Source organism: Scyliorhinus torazame, chromosome 5 (assembly GCF_047496885.1).
Source record: "Scyliorhinus torazame isolate Kashiwa2021f chromosome 5, sScyTor2.1, whole genome shotgun sequence".
Lineage (NCBI taxonomy): Eukaryota > Metazoa > Chordata > Chondrichthyes > Carcharhiniformes > Scyliorhinidae > Scyliorhinus > Scyliorhinus torazame.
Window position 1 is genome coordinate 155,441,338 of NC_092711.1, and position 15,787 is coordinate 155,457,124.

Consider the following 15,787-nt stretch of genomic DNA (forward strand, 5'->3'; position numbering starts at 1 on the left):
TCCAGCTTTGGATAGGACCAAACCATATGAACGTGGTTTGCGGGGCCACCCCGCAACGTTCACACACATCTACCCCCTCAAAAAGCTGGCTCATCCTCACCCTTTAAGGTGCGCTCTATACACCACCTTCAGCTGTATCAACCCCAACCTCGCACACAAGGTGGAGGCGTTCACCCTCCGGAACACCTCACACCAGAGCCCCTCCTCCATACCCTCACCCAACTCTTCCTCCCACTTTGCCTTGATCCCTTCTAGCGGCGCCTTGTCCTCCTCCAAAATAGCCCCGTAAACCGACAATACTATCCCCTTCTCCAGTTCACCTGTCGTCAGCACCTCCTCCAGCAATGTGGAAACCAACTCTGCTGGGAAGTTCTGTATCTCCTTTCTGGCAAAGTCTCGAACCTGCATGTATCTAGATATTTCCCCCTGCTCCATCCCATACTTCACTCCCAGCTCCTTCGATCCCGCAAAACGACACCCAAGAAATAAATCTTTTAGTATCCTAATTCCTTTCTCCTCCCATCTCCGAAAATTTCCATCCCACTTCCCTGGCTCAAATCGATGGTTCCCCCAAATCGGCATTTCCATTGACCCTGCCCCCAACCCGAAGTACTGTCAAAACTGTCTCCAAATTCTCAACAAAGCTATTACTACCGGACTCCCTGAGTATCTCTCCAGGGCCGTCGGGAGCGGAGCTGTCGCTAGCGCCTTCAATCCCGACCCCCTACCCAAACTCTCCTCCATTCTGACCCATTGGGAGTCAATCCCTCTGACCCAGCTCCGTACCTTCTCCACATTCAGCACCCAGTAATAATACATCAGATTCAGAAGACTCAAACCCCCTGCCTGCCTTCCTCTCTGTGTAGCACCTTTTTAATTCTGGCCACCTTCCCTCCCCATATGAATGAGGTAATCAGGAAAATCGGCAGGCATTGAAAAATAAACAGGAATCGCGGCAGCACATTCATTTTAGCTGCCTGTACCCGACCTGCCAGCGACAGAGGGAGACCATCCCACCTTCCAGATCAGCTTTCACTCTCCCCACCAAATTAGAAATGTTGTACCTACGGAGCCCCCCCCTCCCCCCCCCCACAATCCCGAGCAACCTCCACCCCCAGGTATCTAAAGTGAGTCCCTACCCTACGGAATAACAGCCCTGCCGCCACCCCCGAATGAGACACCACAAAATATTCACTCTTGTCTAGATTTGATTTGTAACCCGAGAAAGACCCAAACACCCGAAGCAGCTCCAGTATTCCCCCTATTGACACACTTGGTTCCGACACATATAACAGCAAGTCATAGCCATATAAAGACACCCTATGCTCTATTCCCCCCCGCACTATCCCTTTCCATACTCCCAAACTTCTTAATGCGATGGTCAATGGCTCAATCGCGAGTACAAACAGCAGGAGTGACATAGGACATCCCTGCCAAGTCCCACGGTGGAGAGGAAAGCATTCTCAGCTGATGTTATTTGTGCGGACACTGGCCCTCGGCTCCTTATATAATAGCTTTACCCAGTCCTTAAATCTGGGTCCAAACTGCCCGCATGTTAACATAAGCAAATAACAAAGGAAATCAGGAATCACCCATGGTCACCATTAACACACACAGTCCCCCTCCCTCCAACCCTCCCAAACCCCCCCCCCCCCCCGCAACTAATGTTCGATGTTATACAATTCTTGAAAGTGCATAATGAATAATGCCCATGAATTGTAAAACCACTCTATCCTTCCCCTCAGTTCAAACTTAACCTTCTCAAGAGTCAAGAATTCCAACAGGTCCCCCTGCCATGCCAGGGCACAGGGTGAAGAGGTTGCTCTCCAGCCCAAGATCCGCCTTCGGGCGATCAATGAGGCGAAGGATACAACATCTGCCTCCGCACCCGTTTCCAACACCGGCCGGTCCGACACCCCGAATATGGCCTCCCGAGGGCCCAGGTCTAGTTTCACGTGCGCCACTTTAGAGATTATCCTAAAAACCTCCTACAAGTAATCCTCCAGCTTTGGACAGGACCAAAACATATGAACGTGATATGCTGGGCTACCCCCACAACGTTCACACACATCTTCAAAGAGCCGACTCATCCTCGCCCTTGTGAGGTGTGCTCTATATACCACCTTCAGCTGTATCAGCCCCAACCTCGCGCACAAGGTGGAGGCTTTCACTCTCCGGAGCACCTCACACCAGGACCCCTCCTCCATATCCTCTCCCAACTCTTCCTCCCACTTTGCTTTGATCCCTTCCAGTGGTGCCTTCTCCTCTTCCAAAATAGCCCCGTAAACTGCCGACACTACCCCCTTCTCCGGTCCCCCTATCCTCAGCACCTCCTCCAACAATGTGGACGCCGGCTCCACCGGGAAACTCTGTATCTCCTTCCTGGAAAAATCTCGAACCTGCATCTATCTAAACATTTCCCCCTGTTGCAGCCCATACTTCACTCCCAGCTCCTTCAATCCTGAAAACTGACCCCCAAGAAACAAATCTTTTAGTGTCTTAATCCCCTTCTGCTCCCATTTCCGAAAATTTACGTCCCACTTCCCTGGTTCAAATTTGTGATTCCCCCGAATCGGCATTTCCCTTGACCCTACCCCCAACCCGAAGTCTTGGCGAAACTGCCTCCAAATTCTCCATGACGCTATTATTACCGGACTCCCTGAGTATTTCCCTGGGGCCATCTGGAACGGTGCTGTTGTTGGCACCTTCAATCCCTACCCCCTACACAAACTCTCCTCCATTCTGACCCACTGGGAATCAACCCCTCTGACCCAGCTCCGCACCTTATGCACATTTGCCGCCCAAACCCCGTGCGTGCCTTCACCTCTGTAGCAGCACCTTTCTAACTCTGGCTGCCTTCCCTCCCCATATGAATGAGGTAATCATTCCTTCAATCTCTCTGAAAAATGTCTTTGGCAGCAAAATCGGCAGGCATTGGAAAATAAACAGAAATCGCGTCAACACATTCATTTTAGCTGCCTATACCCGACCCGCCATTGACAGAGGGAGACCATCCCACCTTGCCAGATCAGCTTTCACTTTCCCCATCAAACTAGAAATGTTGTAGCTACGGAGCCACTCCCGGGCAACCTGCACCCCCAGGTAATTTATTTTAATTCAACTATGCTGTTTATCTGTTTTGTAATATTTTGGGCTGTGTGACCTGCATTGGTATCCTTCTGTTTTTATATAATCTTACCCTCTTTCTCCACTCACTATGTTAACCTGTTAACCAGTTGTTTAATTGATCTGGCATTTCATCTCCAGACTCTGGTCGCTCAAATGTACTGCCACAAATTAATTCTGCAATGTGTTGCTTGTACTTATGTGGCAATATCAGTCGTTCTGCTCTGTACCCATTTTCCACCAATTTTTCTGTTACTCTGTTGCATTCATTCATGATTTATAAAATGGTTAAAAAAAGTAACAAAAAAATTCAACTCATCCTTAAATATATTCAGTGACCCCCTAGCCTCCAGTGGTCCCTGTGGAAGAGAAATTCAGAAACTAACAACCCTCTGAGGGAAGAGATGACCGGAAATCTATAACGTGGCTACAGCACAATATTACACAACTGGAAATAATAATAATATACTTTATTACAGAACCATTAACAATATAATTAATATGTACCTATAACAATAGACATATCTCTGTCCGATATTAATTTACTTTCCCCATAAATGTCAGCCATCTCCTGGGGAAACTACCCTTTAATTGTGAACATTGGGAAAGAGACCATCCTTTTAGCCAGACGAATAAATGTGTCAAGCTGAGCGAGCAAAGGATGTCAATGTCTTTACGAGAGAGAGAGACCTGGGCCAAGCTTTGCAGAGTCTGCACCCTCCCTGGATTCACTTCCTTTCCCTTCAGTTGCTGCAAGTGACCAATTGAAGGTGAGAATGAGAAAAGAAATGGAAAGGGGGAGAAAAGAAAGTGTTTTACTCCCAGATGTTGGGGACAGGAGGAGATTTCACTCTGTGTGAAGCTCAATATCCATTCACGCAATGCCCGCGCTCAACTCTTCCCATTGGTCAATACCTCAGGTGAAAGGGCAGGAGGCGGGCTCAATTCGCAAATGCACAGCTGCCCCTCTCCCCGAGACATGCGCAGTCCCGGACCGGGGGAGGGAGAGAACACCGAGCGGCTTCTCCCTCTGGCCGGAGCCGTCAGCCGGTTGCCTGGAAACCTTGTCTCCAGGAGCTGCAGGAGGAGGGGCTCCTGGGCCTGCGCACTGGAACCCGGTGACGACTCCGCGGAATACAGTAATTGCTATTGGCTGATTCAGGCAGGGCGCCATTGTGATGTCACAGCGGAAGTGAAGGTGAAACCTCCTCCTGTCTCCAACATCTGTGAGTAAAACACTTTCTCTTCTCCCCCTTTCCATTTATTTTCTCATTCTCACCTTCAATTGGTCACTTGCAGCAACTGAAGGGAAAGGAAGTGAATCCAGGGAGGGTGCAGACTCTGCAAAGCTTGGCCTGCTGAGTCAACAGGGAGTCCAAAGCCAATTTGCTGCGTTAACCTCCTTCAGCGGTAGCTTACTCGGGGCCTCCATATGATTCTCCTTGGCCTTCGCCAAACAAACCTCCAGATGCCTCTGGTTATCCTGCACCTTGTATTAGCAGTTTAAGAAATTATCAGCCCCGAGCATAAACTTTACACATCTCCCACAAAATGGAGCGGGAAATACCAGGGGCCGAGTTAAACAAAAGGAAGAACTCAAACTCTTCCTTAAAATGTGTAGTAAATGAAGTACCTCTTATCAGTAGGTATCAAATCTCCACGTTCTTGACCGGAGTGAGCCCTTGAGCAGAACCTCGGGGACAATGACAATGTAAAGACATTGACATCCTTTGCTCCCTCAACTTGACACATTTACAATTACGATGTTTCCTGTGTTGCAGGAGGACACCAGGTGTAGGATTGTCCTCGGAACAAGAAAGTTGTTGATTCTAATATGACATTGATGTGGGGCTGGAAAGAAGGTAAAATCTCTGCTCCTCGGGTGCAAAGTTCTCCAAGCATCCACATAACCCACCTCCTCACAAGCCGAGGCCAACACCCCAGCTTACAGTGTGGTGGGGTTCTGGTAACCGGGAGCTTATCTACCAGAGGATTTAAGTGGCCGTTGAAGTCACCAACCACAAAAGAGTTAGTCGAAGCTGACTACAAAATCCACAGAAACCTTAGTAATGAACTCCGGGGAGTAATTCGGGGATCCATAAACATTCATTATTGAAACAACATCTCCATACACTGAACCTCTAATGATCACATATCTACCTCCTTTATCCTTGATGCAGATTTCAACCTTTAAAGGGATATTTTTATTAATAAGGATTGCCACACCCTTGTTACTTGATGAAAAGGAGGCAAAAAAACCTGCCCCACCCGATCCTGCCTCAATTTAAAGTGTTCCTCATCACAGAATCCCTACAGTGCAGAAGGAGGCCATTCGGCCCATCAAGTCTGCATCTGCCTTTGAAAGAGCTCTCTCCTTAAGCCCATGCTCCAGCCTATCCCAGTCACCCAGTAACCCTACCAAACCTTTTTGAACACTAAGGGGCAATTTAGCATGGCCAATCCACCTAATCTGCGCATCTTTGGACTGAGAGAAAACCCAGACAGACACTGGGAGAATGTGCAAACTCCCCATAGCCAGTCACCCGAGGCCAGAATTGAACCTGAGACCCTGGAGCGGTGAGGCAGCAGTGCTAACCACCGTGCCACTGTGTCGCCCCAATTGAGGTTAATCGAGATGAGTTTCCTGGAATAAAGCTATGTCGACTTTCTCCTTGAGAAAGGAGACAATCATTTTCCTTCTGATAGTGCGATGGATGCCCTATACATTCCCTGAGAAAATTTGGATTGTATTGGATCCGCTGGTGTCTCAGCAGGCTGGATAACTGAGTGAATCCCTTCTCACACTGAGAGCAGGTGAATGGTCTCCCAGTGTGAATTTGCTGGTGTCTGTGTAGGTTGGATAACTGAGTGAAGCCCTTCTCACACTGAGAGCAGGTGAACGGCTTCTTCCCAGTGTGAATGCGTCGATGAGCTTCTCGCAAAGATGGGTCACTGTATCCCCACAACCGAACATTTCCACGGTTTCTCCATGTTTTAGGTCTGTGGCGGACAGAGATTTACAGCTTTTGGGGAATGAGAGAGGAAAGAATGTTCCATAGAAACTAGAATTGTCTGTTCTGAATTTCTATCCTGTACTGACAGTAATGTCTTTTGTAAATTGTTTCTGCAAGATATTAGAAGAGGACGAATTAGACAGAAATCTCGAACGTCACATCTCAATCTGGCAGTCACTCGATTCCTTTGGACCTGAATATCATCAGCCTTTGAATCTAGAAGGAGAAATGTTTGCCCCAAGTGTTGACTTCAAAAGATTTTAAACATCAGTGTGACTGGAAAAGCATCGAGACATACACACCCGAGTGAGAGTGTTCCAGAGCACTGACTGTGGAAAGAGCTTTAACCAGTTACATTGCACCATTCACAGCGGGGAGAGACTACACGTGTTTGTGTGTGGTCAAGGCTTCAATTATCCAATCTGTGGAGACACAAGGAGATCCAAAACATGGAGAAACCGTGGAAATGTTCGGATTGTGGGAAGGGATACAGAGCCCCATGTTTGCTGGAAGCTCATCGACGCATTCACACTGGGGAGAAGCCATTCACCTGCTCTCAGTGTAAGAAGGGATTCACTCAGTTATCCAACCTTCACAGACACCAACGGGTTCATACGGGGGAGAGACCGTTTACCTGCTCTCAATGTGGGAAGGGATTCAAACATTTATCCAGCCTGCACAAACATCAGCGAATTCACACTGGGGAGAAGCCATTCACCTGCTCTCAATGTGGGAACAGATTCAGTGCGTTATCCAGCCTGAAGTCACACGAGCGAGTTCACACTGGGGAGAGGCCGTTCACCTGCTCTCAGTGTGGGAAAGGATTCAGTTGTTCGTCCAACCTGTGGACACACCAGCGAGTTCACACTGGGGAGAGGCCATTCACCTGCTCTCAGTGTGGGAAGGGATTCACTGAGTTATCCCACCTACAGACACACCAGCGACTTCACACTGGGGAGAAGCCATTCACGTGTTCTCAGTGTGGGAAGGGATTCAGACATTCATCCACCCTGCAGAGACATCAGCAAGTTCACACTGGGGGGAAACCGTTCACCTGCTCTCAGTGTGAGAAGGGATTCACTCAATTATCCAGCCTGCAGAGACACCGGCGGATTCACACTGGGGAGAGGCCGTTTACCTGCTCTCAATGTGGGAATGGATGCAGACATTTATTCATCCTGCGGAAACATCAGCGAATTCACACTGGGGAGAGGCCGTTCACCTGCTCTCAATGTGAGAAGTGAATCACTCGATTATCCATCAGAGACACCAGTTGATCTGCTTGTAACTTCAACTTCACATGGGTCATAGAGTCATGCAGCACAGTAAAGGCCTTTCGGCCCATCGAGTCTGCGCCAGTCCAAAACAACCACTTAACTATTCCAATCTCATTTCCCAGCACTTGGCCTATAGCTTGGGCATCGCAAGTGCCGATCTAAATGCTTCTTAAATGTTATGAGGGTTTCTGCTTCCACCAGCCTTTCAGGCAGTGAGTTCCAAACTCCCACCACCCTCTGGGTAAAAAAGCTTTTCCTCACATCCCCTCTAAACCTCCTGCCTCTTAACCTTAAATCTGTGCCCCCTGGTCACTGATCCCTCCAGGAAAGGGAAAGGTTTTTTCCTGTCTACTCTATTTATGTCCCTCATAATTTTTTACATCTCAGTCATGTCCCCCTCAGTCTCCGCTGCTCCAAGGAAAACAATCCAAGTCTATCCAATCTCTCTTCATAACTAAAACTCTCCAACCCAGGAAACATCCTGGTAAATCTCCTCTGCACCCTTTCCAGTGCTATCACATCCCTCCTATAATGTGGATTCCAGAACTGCACACGATACTCTAGCTGTGGCCTAACCAATGTTTTATACAGTTCAAGCATAACCTCCCTGCTCTTAAACTCTCTGCCTCAGCTAATAAAGACAAGTATGCCATATGCCTTCTTAACCACTGGATCCTCCTGCTCTGCCACCTTAAGGGGCTGGTGTACATGCACATCAAGTCCCTCTGATCCTCGGTGCTTCCCAGGGTCCTGCCGTTTATCATGTATTTCCTTGCCTTGTTTGACCTGCCCAAGTGCATCACTTCACACTTGTAGCATAAAACTTGAAATCCTGTTGTGTGATCCTTAGCTGGAATAATGTGCCCTAGTTGGGAAACTGCCATGGGCATCACACTGACAGAGAAACAGGAAGGTGCTTGGAGGATGGACTGGGAATTGGAGCGGGTGACCAGGGCTAATGGTTCCGTGACCCCCGGGGTTCAGTACCCCTGTGCCAAAGCGGGGAGTCACAGGAACAGAGGCGCCAAAGAGAAACCATTTGGGTCCAGAACATTGTGAACATCCTTTTACTCTGGTTACTCTTTTACTCTGGTTGTCTTTGATCAACAAGTATTGTTTTTTTAAACCATGTTCTGTTTCATTAATAAACTTGTTTTGTTAAAAATATTTGATTTTTTTTCTGGTCTTTTCAAATTCATTCACTTAAGGGAAAGTGGGTGAGAGGAGTTGGCAGGCTCTTTAACAGAAAGTGAGTCCCTCAAAGGTAATGGATAAAGGAGCCAGAGGGGGAGATGAGTTTTTCTTTTGACACATCGTGTTTGAAAATGGGGTTCAGGGAGTCAATCATGATTGACTCAAGGTTCTTTGAGGGAATAACAAGGGATGTCAATAAAGGGGTACCTGTAGATGTGGTTTATCTAAATTTCCAGGAGGTATTTCTCAAGGTGCCACATCAAAGGTTACTGCACAGAATAAGAGCTCATGGTATAGGGCAGGAATTTTCAAAGTGGAGATCGCGACCTGCAGGTAGGTCACGGGCGGGTATCGGGAGGGTCACGGAGCCATCAATTGCGGCGTTCCCGATTGCGTTAATTCAGGCGCAACAGCCGCAGCATCCAGCTTTTAAAAATGGCGGCTGCAAGAGGCTTTAGAAATACGGGCACGCGGAGCCCAGAGAGAAACACCGCCTCCTCCTGACCCAGGAGAAGATTTTTTTTAAAAATTCAATTCAGTCTTCCTGGATTGGTCTTGAACATGCTCAAGGGCTGAGCATGCAGAACTCTCTTTGATAGTGAATTTTAGAGATTAAAAAGTTTCACAATACTTTGAGTTGTAATTCCTCCTCATCTATATCTAAAATAGTCGCATTGTAATTTGCAGACTATATCCCCAGGCTGTAAACCACTCGTGTGAGGAAAACTTACTTCCTGCATCTGCTCTGTAGAGTCCTGAGAGAATAATGCCTGTTTCGATGAGGTCATTTCTCATTCTTCGCTACCCTTTACAAGGGCCGGTGAAGACTCGATAGGTCGAATGGCCTCCTTCTGAGCTGTAAATTCAATGAAATCTAGAGTATAGAATATAAGCCCAGGCTCACCTCTCGCATTAAAGGTAAGAAAAAAGGTCGGCCAGCGTGGGTCCCGAAGGATGGTCGGTTAGTAAAAATGGTCCCGGGCAAAAAGGTTTTGAGAAACCCTGGTGTAGGGGTTGACGTTTCAGGATGGATAGAGGATTGGTTGCTGACAGGAAGCAGACAGTAGGTATAAAGGGTCATGTTTGGGGTGGGAAGATGTGACAAGTGGAGTGTCACAAGGATCAGTGCTATTGACAACTATTTACAATCGATAATAATGAGTTGGATGATGGAACCAAATGCATGGCGGCTAATTTTTACAAAAATAAAGTTAAAGTACCCAATTCTTTTTTTTTTCCACATAAGGGGCAATTTAGTGTGGCCAGTTCACCTATCCTGCACACCTTTAGGTTGTGGGGGTGAGACTCGCACAATTACGGGGATAATGTGCAAACTCCACATGGACAGTGACCCGGCCTGGATCAAACCCGGGTCCTCAGAGCTGTGAGGCAGCAGTGCTAACCACTGCACCACCGTGACGTCCTTGACAGCGAAATTTGCTGATGACACAAAGATAGGTCAGAAAGTAATTTGTGACGTGGACTAGGAGTCTGCAAAGGACAACAAATAGGTTAAGTGAGTGGACAAAAATGTTAAGGATGGAGCATAATGTGGAAAATGTGAACGTGTCCACTTTGGCAGGAAGGATTAAATAAAACACCATATTATAGAAATGGAGAAAGAGTTCAGAACTCTGAGGTACAGGGGGATCTGGGTGTCCTGATACAGGAATCTCAGTAAATTAGTTTGCAGGTACAGCCAGTGATTGGGAAGCACAATGGGATATTGTTGTTTATTGCAAGGGGACTGGAACATAAAAGTCGGGATGTTTTGCTGCAGTTGTACAGGGCCTTGGTGAGACCATATTTAGAGCACTGCGTACAGTTTGGGTCTCCTTATTTCAGAAATGAGATAGTTGCATTAGAAGCAGTTCATAAGAGGTTGACCCCCAGATTCTGGAATGAGGGGGTTATCCTCAGGTTTGACAGGTTGGGACTGTATCCATTGTAGTTGAGAAGAATGAGAGAGGATCTTATTGAAACACGAGGTCCTGAGTGGAATTGACAGAGAGAATGCTGGGAGGATGTTTCCCCTTGTGGTAGAGACTAGAACTCGGGGACACTGTTTAAAAACCGGGGCTGTGATTCAGTTTTCTGGTGCAGTGCGCCCCGCTGGCTGCGGGATTCTCCGTCTTACCAGCCGGTCAATGGGGTTTACCATTGTGGGCAGCCCCACGCCGCCAGGAAATCCCCAGCATGGGTGCGCTGCTGGCAAGGTGGAGAATCCAGCCCAAGGGGGTTCCCATTTAAGATGCTGATGAGGATATTTGTTCTCCTAAGGGCCCTGGTACTGTGGATCTCTCTTCCCCAGAGAGTGGAGGGGCAGGGGCAGTGAATAGGTTTTAAGGCTGAGTTTGATAAATTCTTGATTGACGAGGGAGTGAAAGGGTGAAGGAAGAAAAGTGGAGTTGGGACCACAATCAGATCAGCCCTGATCTTATTGAATGGTGGAGCAGGCTTGAGGGGCCGAATGGCCCACTTCTCCTAATTTGTATTTATAGACCCTTAACACCCGCTTCCCCAAACTCTGAAATGATTCACAGTGATAACCCTTATTGGTGACAGTGGTTAGATGTTATTCAGTATAAATAAGAGCTGACACATGCTAATGTCTGAGCAGTAGTATCAAAGTGCAGCAGCATTCCCATTACACTCTGGGTGGAAGCACCATCTCCAGGTTAATGCTCCCTGTTCTGCCCCAGATGCCATGGTCCCAGCCAGTGGAATATGTAAAACCTCAACAAATCTCTGTGCTCGGGGAATCCCTTCTTATACTTTATTACATCACAAAGTCTATGGAGACTGATTTAACCCAATCATTGCCGAGCTAACATTTGAACGGACCAATTATAAAGCCTGTCATTGAACCGTCTGTACCCGCCCAAACCACGTCAAACTCTCAAACAGTTGTCTTCCCCACGCTCCGTCCCCGATACAGGGAGTCAGCATTCCCATGCCAAGCAGTGAAAACATGATGGCCTTGATACCCAGGTGTTGTCTAGGATTCCAGGCACTCTTGTTTTCTCTGTCCTCTGGGAGCTGTTTATCTCCCTGTTCCCACACAGCAAGTCGTCTGTTCTCAGCTCTGCTCGATTTCTGCTGCAGTTTGGTCCCTTTTACACAGTTCAGATCAATAAAACATTTGGTCAGTGAAGACTCAAACCACAATTTCCCATCCTGTCACCTGTCAACCATCCTTACCCAGAGCGTAATCAGAACAGGAATAAAAACAGGAGAAGTGTAACAATCAAATTCAAAATAAATCCACAGCCAGTCATTGAATTTAATTGAATGTTCACTAATTAGCAAGAAAACCTGAAGTAGGGCTTCCCCCAGGGTTTTTACAGCCCACACCTCGAGGGGGAGGAAAACTCTCTCCGACCCCTCACTCAATTTCACTTTGTGGGGCTGGGGGAGAGAATGGAGCAGTGGGACTGACTGGTTGGCTCTACAGAAATTTGGCATTGACTCGATGGGCCAAATGGCCTCCTTCTCTGTCCTTATGGCTCTGATCTAAAGAGAAAATTTCAGCCTCTATAGTCTCTCCAATTCACTGAAGTCCCTCATCCCTGGTGCCATTCTCGTCAATCTCCCCTGCAATCTCTCTGAGAACTTCACATCTTTCCTGCGATGCGGGGCCCATATATAGGGTTCCATTCTGGAGGGAGAGAATTGAAAAGCAGGGTTATGTTGTTTAGAACCAGGGTTAGATTACACTGGGAGCACTGACAACATTTATGATTTCCATTCAGAAAAAGGAAATCGAGGCACTGGAGAAGGTGTAACAAAGATTCACAAGAATAATAGCAGAACTGAGAGCATTTCACCCTCAGGAAAAGCTGGGGCTTTTCCCTAGAATAGAGAAGACTGAAGGGTGACCTGATGGTAGTTTGAAGTTTGCAAAGCAACAGGGGAACATTGGACTTCGGAGCAGGAGTAGGCCATTCGGCCCCTCAAGCCTGCTGCACCATTCAATAAGATCGTGGCTGATCTGACTGTGGTCTTGGCTCCACCTTCCTGTCTGCTCCCACCCCCATAACCCTGGACTCGTCTGTCAACAATCTGTGGAACTCAGCCCTGAGTAGATTCAGTGAGCCAATGATCCACTGCTGTCTGGGAAGAGAATTCCACTCTCATCACCCTCTTGAGGCACAAAATAAAAATCATCATCTCTGTCTTTAACGGGAAACCTCTTATTCATAAAATCTGCCTCTGAGTTCCCTTGTCCCCCACAAGAGGAAACATCTTCTGGGTATCCACCTTGTCCAGTCCCCTCAGAATATTCCATGTTTCAATAAGATCACCTCCCATTCTTCCAAACTCCAGTGGGATTGGGCCCAACCTATTCAACTTCTTCATCCAATCAGCCCCTCATCCCAGGATTGGGTCAAGTGAACCTTCTCTGAACTGATTCTAAAGCAATTATATCTTTATTCCCAAATACGGAAACTGAATCTGTACACCGTATTCCAGATGTGGTCTCACCAAGGCCCTGTACAGCTGCAGTGAAACTCCCCTCTTTTGTAATCCTTTCCCTTTGCAATAAATGTCCATATTCCATTTCCCTTCCCAATCACCTGCTGTGCCTGCACACTAAGCTTTTGTGATTCCTGTACCAGAACACCCAGATCCCTCTGTGCCTCAGAGTTCTGCAATCTCGCTCCATTTGAATAATATACAGCTTTTCCATTCCTCCTGCCAAAACAGACAAGGTCACATTTACTCCCGTTATTCTCCATCTGCCAGATGTCTGCTCACTCACTGAACCTGGCCCCATCCATTTGCAGAATCTCCACCTCCTGTTGACATCTTTCCTCTCTACCCTGGTGTCATTGCTCAATTTAACTTTCATATATTTGATCTCTTCATCTAACTCATTGATGTAGATTGTAAATATTTGAGGAACCAGCACTGATCCCGGTGTCACTCCACCAGTTACAGCTTGACAATCAGAAATGGATCGATTTATTCCTACTCTCTGCTTCCTGTTAGCTAACAAATCCTGTATCCGTGTAAATATGTACCCCCCCCCCGCACCATGTCATCTTATCTTGGCAGTAACCTTTGATGTGACACCTTATCAAATGCTTTCTGGAATTTGAAGTCTGCCACATCTACCGGTTCCCCTTTATCCACCTTGAATGTTATTGCATGACAAAACAGATTAGTTACACACAATTTCCATTTCACAAAGCCATGTTGGCTCTGCCTGATGACATTATGATTTTCTAAGTATCCTATAACCTCCTAATAATGGATTCTCAGACATTCCCTATCACAAAGTCAAACAATTTTCGGCCAGTTAGTCTTATGTAGTGGTGGGCAAATTACTAGAATCAATCCTGAGAGATAGGATTGACTGTCACATAGAAAGGCATGGACTAGTCAAGGATAGTCAGCATGGATTTGTTAAAGGAAGGTCTTGCCTCACAAATTTGATTGAATTCTTTGAGCAAGTGACAAACAAGAAAGGTAGATGAAGGTAGTGCAGTGGATGCAGTGTGCATGGATTTTAGCAAGGCGTTTGACAAAGTTCCAATTGGCAGATTGGTCAAGAAAGTGAAAGCCCATGGGATATAGAGCAATGTGGCAAACTGGATAAAAAGTTGGCTTAGTAACAAGAAACAAGGGGTAATGGTCAATGGCTTCCCTTGCAATTAGAAAGTTGTTTCAAGTGGTTTTCCACACGGATCGGATTTAGGACCCTTACTGTTTGTGTTATAGATTAACGATTTGGACGTGAACGTGGGAGCATGATTGGGAAATGTGCAGTCGACACAAAGATTGGCCGAGTGGTGGACTGTGTAGAGGATAGATACAATCTCCAGAATGATACAGATGGATTGATGGAGTGGGTGATAAAATGGCAGATGGAATTTAACACACAGATGTGTGAGGTCATGCATTTAGGGAGGTCAAACAGTTGTAGGGAGTACACAATAAATGGGAATATACGAAGAGGGGTGGATGAAGTGAGAGATCTTGGTGTACAAGTACACATTGTTGGGCCCAGAAAAGTGTAGCTACGGGGAGAGATTGGATAGTTTGGGGTTATTTTCTTTGGAACAACGAAGGCTGATGGATGACTTAATTGAGGCGTACAAAATTATGAGGGGGAGAGATAGAGTGGATAGGATAAAATTGCTTCCCTTGGTGGAGAATTCTAGAACCAGGGGACATATATTCAAGATAAGAAGCAGAAAGTGTCGAGGGGACATGAGGAAGAACTTTTTTTATGCAGAGGGTAGTTAGTGGGAATCTGGAATTCGCTGTGCGAGTTGGAGGAGGAGGCAGAGACCCTAAACTCTTAGTACCTGGCCCTGCACCTTAAGTGCTCTAAGCTACAGGGCTATGGACCGGGTGCAGGAAGGTGGGATTAGAAAGGGCACCTGGGCATCCTCGGGCTAGCACGGACAAGATGGGTTGAATGGCCTTCTGTGCTGTAACATTTCTATGAGGGGTTCATAGAATTTACAGTGCAGAAGGAGGCCATTCGGCCCATCGAGTCTGCACCGGCTCTTGGAAAGAGCACCCTACCCAAGGTCCACACCTCCACCCTATCCCCATAACCCAGTAACCCCACCCAACACTAAGGGCAATTTTGGACACGATGGGCAATTTAGCATGGCCAATCCACCTAACCCGCACATCTTTGGACTGTGGGAGGAAACCGGAGCACCCGGAGGAAACCCACGCACACACGGGGAGAATGTGCAGACTCCGCACAGTCAGTGACCCAAGCCGGAATCGAACCTGGGACCCTGGAGCTGTGAAGCATTTGTGCTATCCACAATGCTACCGTGCTGCCCCGTGGGTTATTGGGTTACGGGGATAAGGTGAAAGTGAGGCCTTAAGTGGATCGATGCAGACTCGATGGGCTGAATGGCCTCCTTTGGCACTGTATGTTCTATGATTCTATGACACACATGTTAGGCTAACTGGCCTATGGTTTCCGGCTTTCTCCTCCCTTCTTTCCTGAATGAAGGTGTTACATTCACTATTTTCCAATCACTGGGACCCTTCCAGAATCTGAGGAATTTTGGGAGATTACAACCAATGCATCTACTCTCTGTGCCACCACTACTTTTAAAACCCTAGGATACAAGTCATCTGGCCCTGGGGACTTGTCAGCCTTTGGGTCCAATAGTTTTCTGGGAACTTTTCTCAGTGATTGTT

General features: G+C 47.1%; 2 protein-coding genes across 2 annotated transcripts in view; both read left to right on the top strand.

The window, feature by feature from the left end:
• LOC140417985 (uncharacterized) overlaps positions 1-15,787 on the top strand; it is a 175,933-nt gene that overhangs the window by 137,412 nt on the left and 22,734 nt on the right. The window lies entirely within an intron of this gene.
• LOC140420185 (uncharacterized) lies at positions 4,175-8,584 on the top strand. Its single transcript, XM_072504213.1, has 2 exons — positions 4,175-4,352; positions 6,258-8,584. Exon 2 carries the CDS (start codon positions 6,590-6,592, stop codon positions 7,382-7,384), a length of 795 nt encoding a protein of 264 aa, XP_072360314.1. The 5' UTR covers positions 4,175-4,352; positions 6,258-6,589; the 3' UTR covers positions 7,385-8,584.

Excerpts from the sequence above, each read along its gene's own strand:
- LOC140420185 (XM_072504213.1), top strand. The coding sequence starts at position 6,590 with ATGGAGAAACCGTGGAAATGTTCGGATTGTGGGAAGGGATACAGAGCC.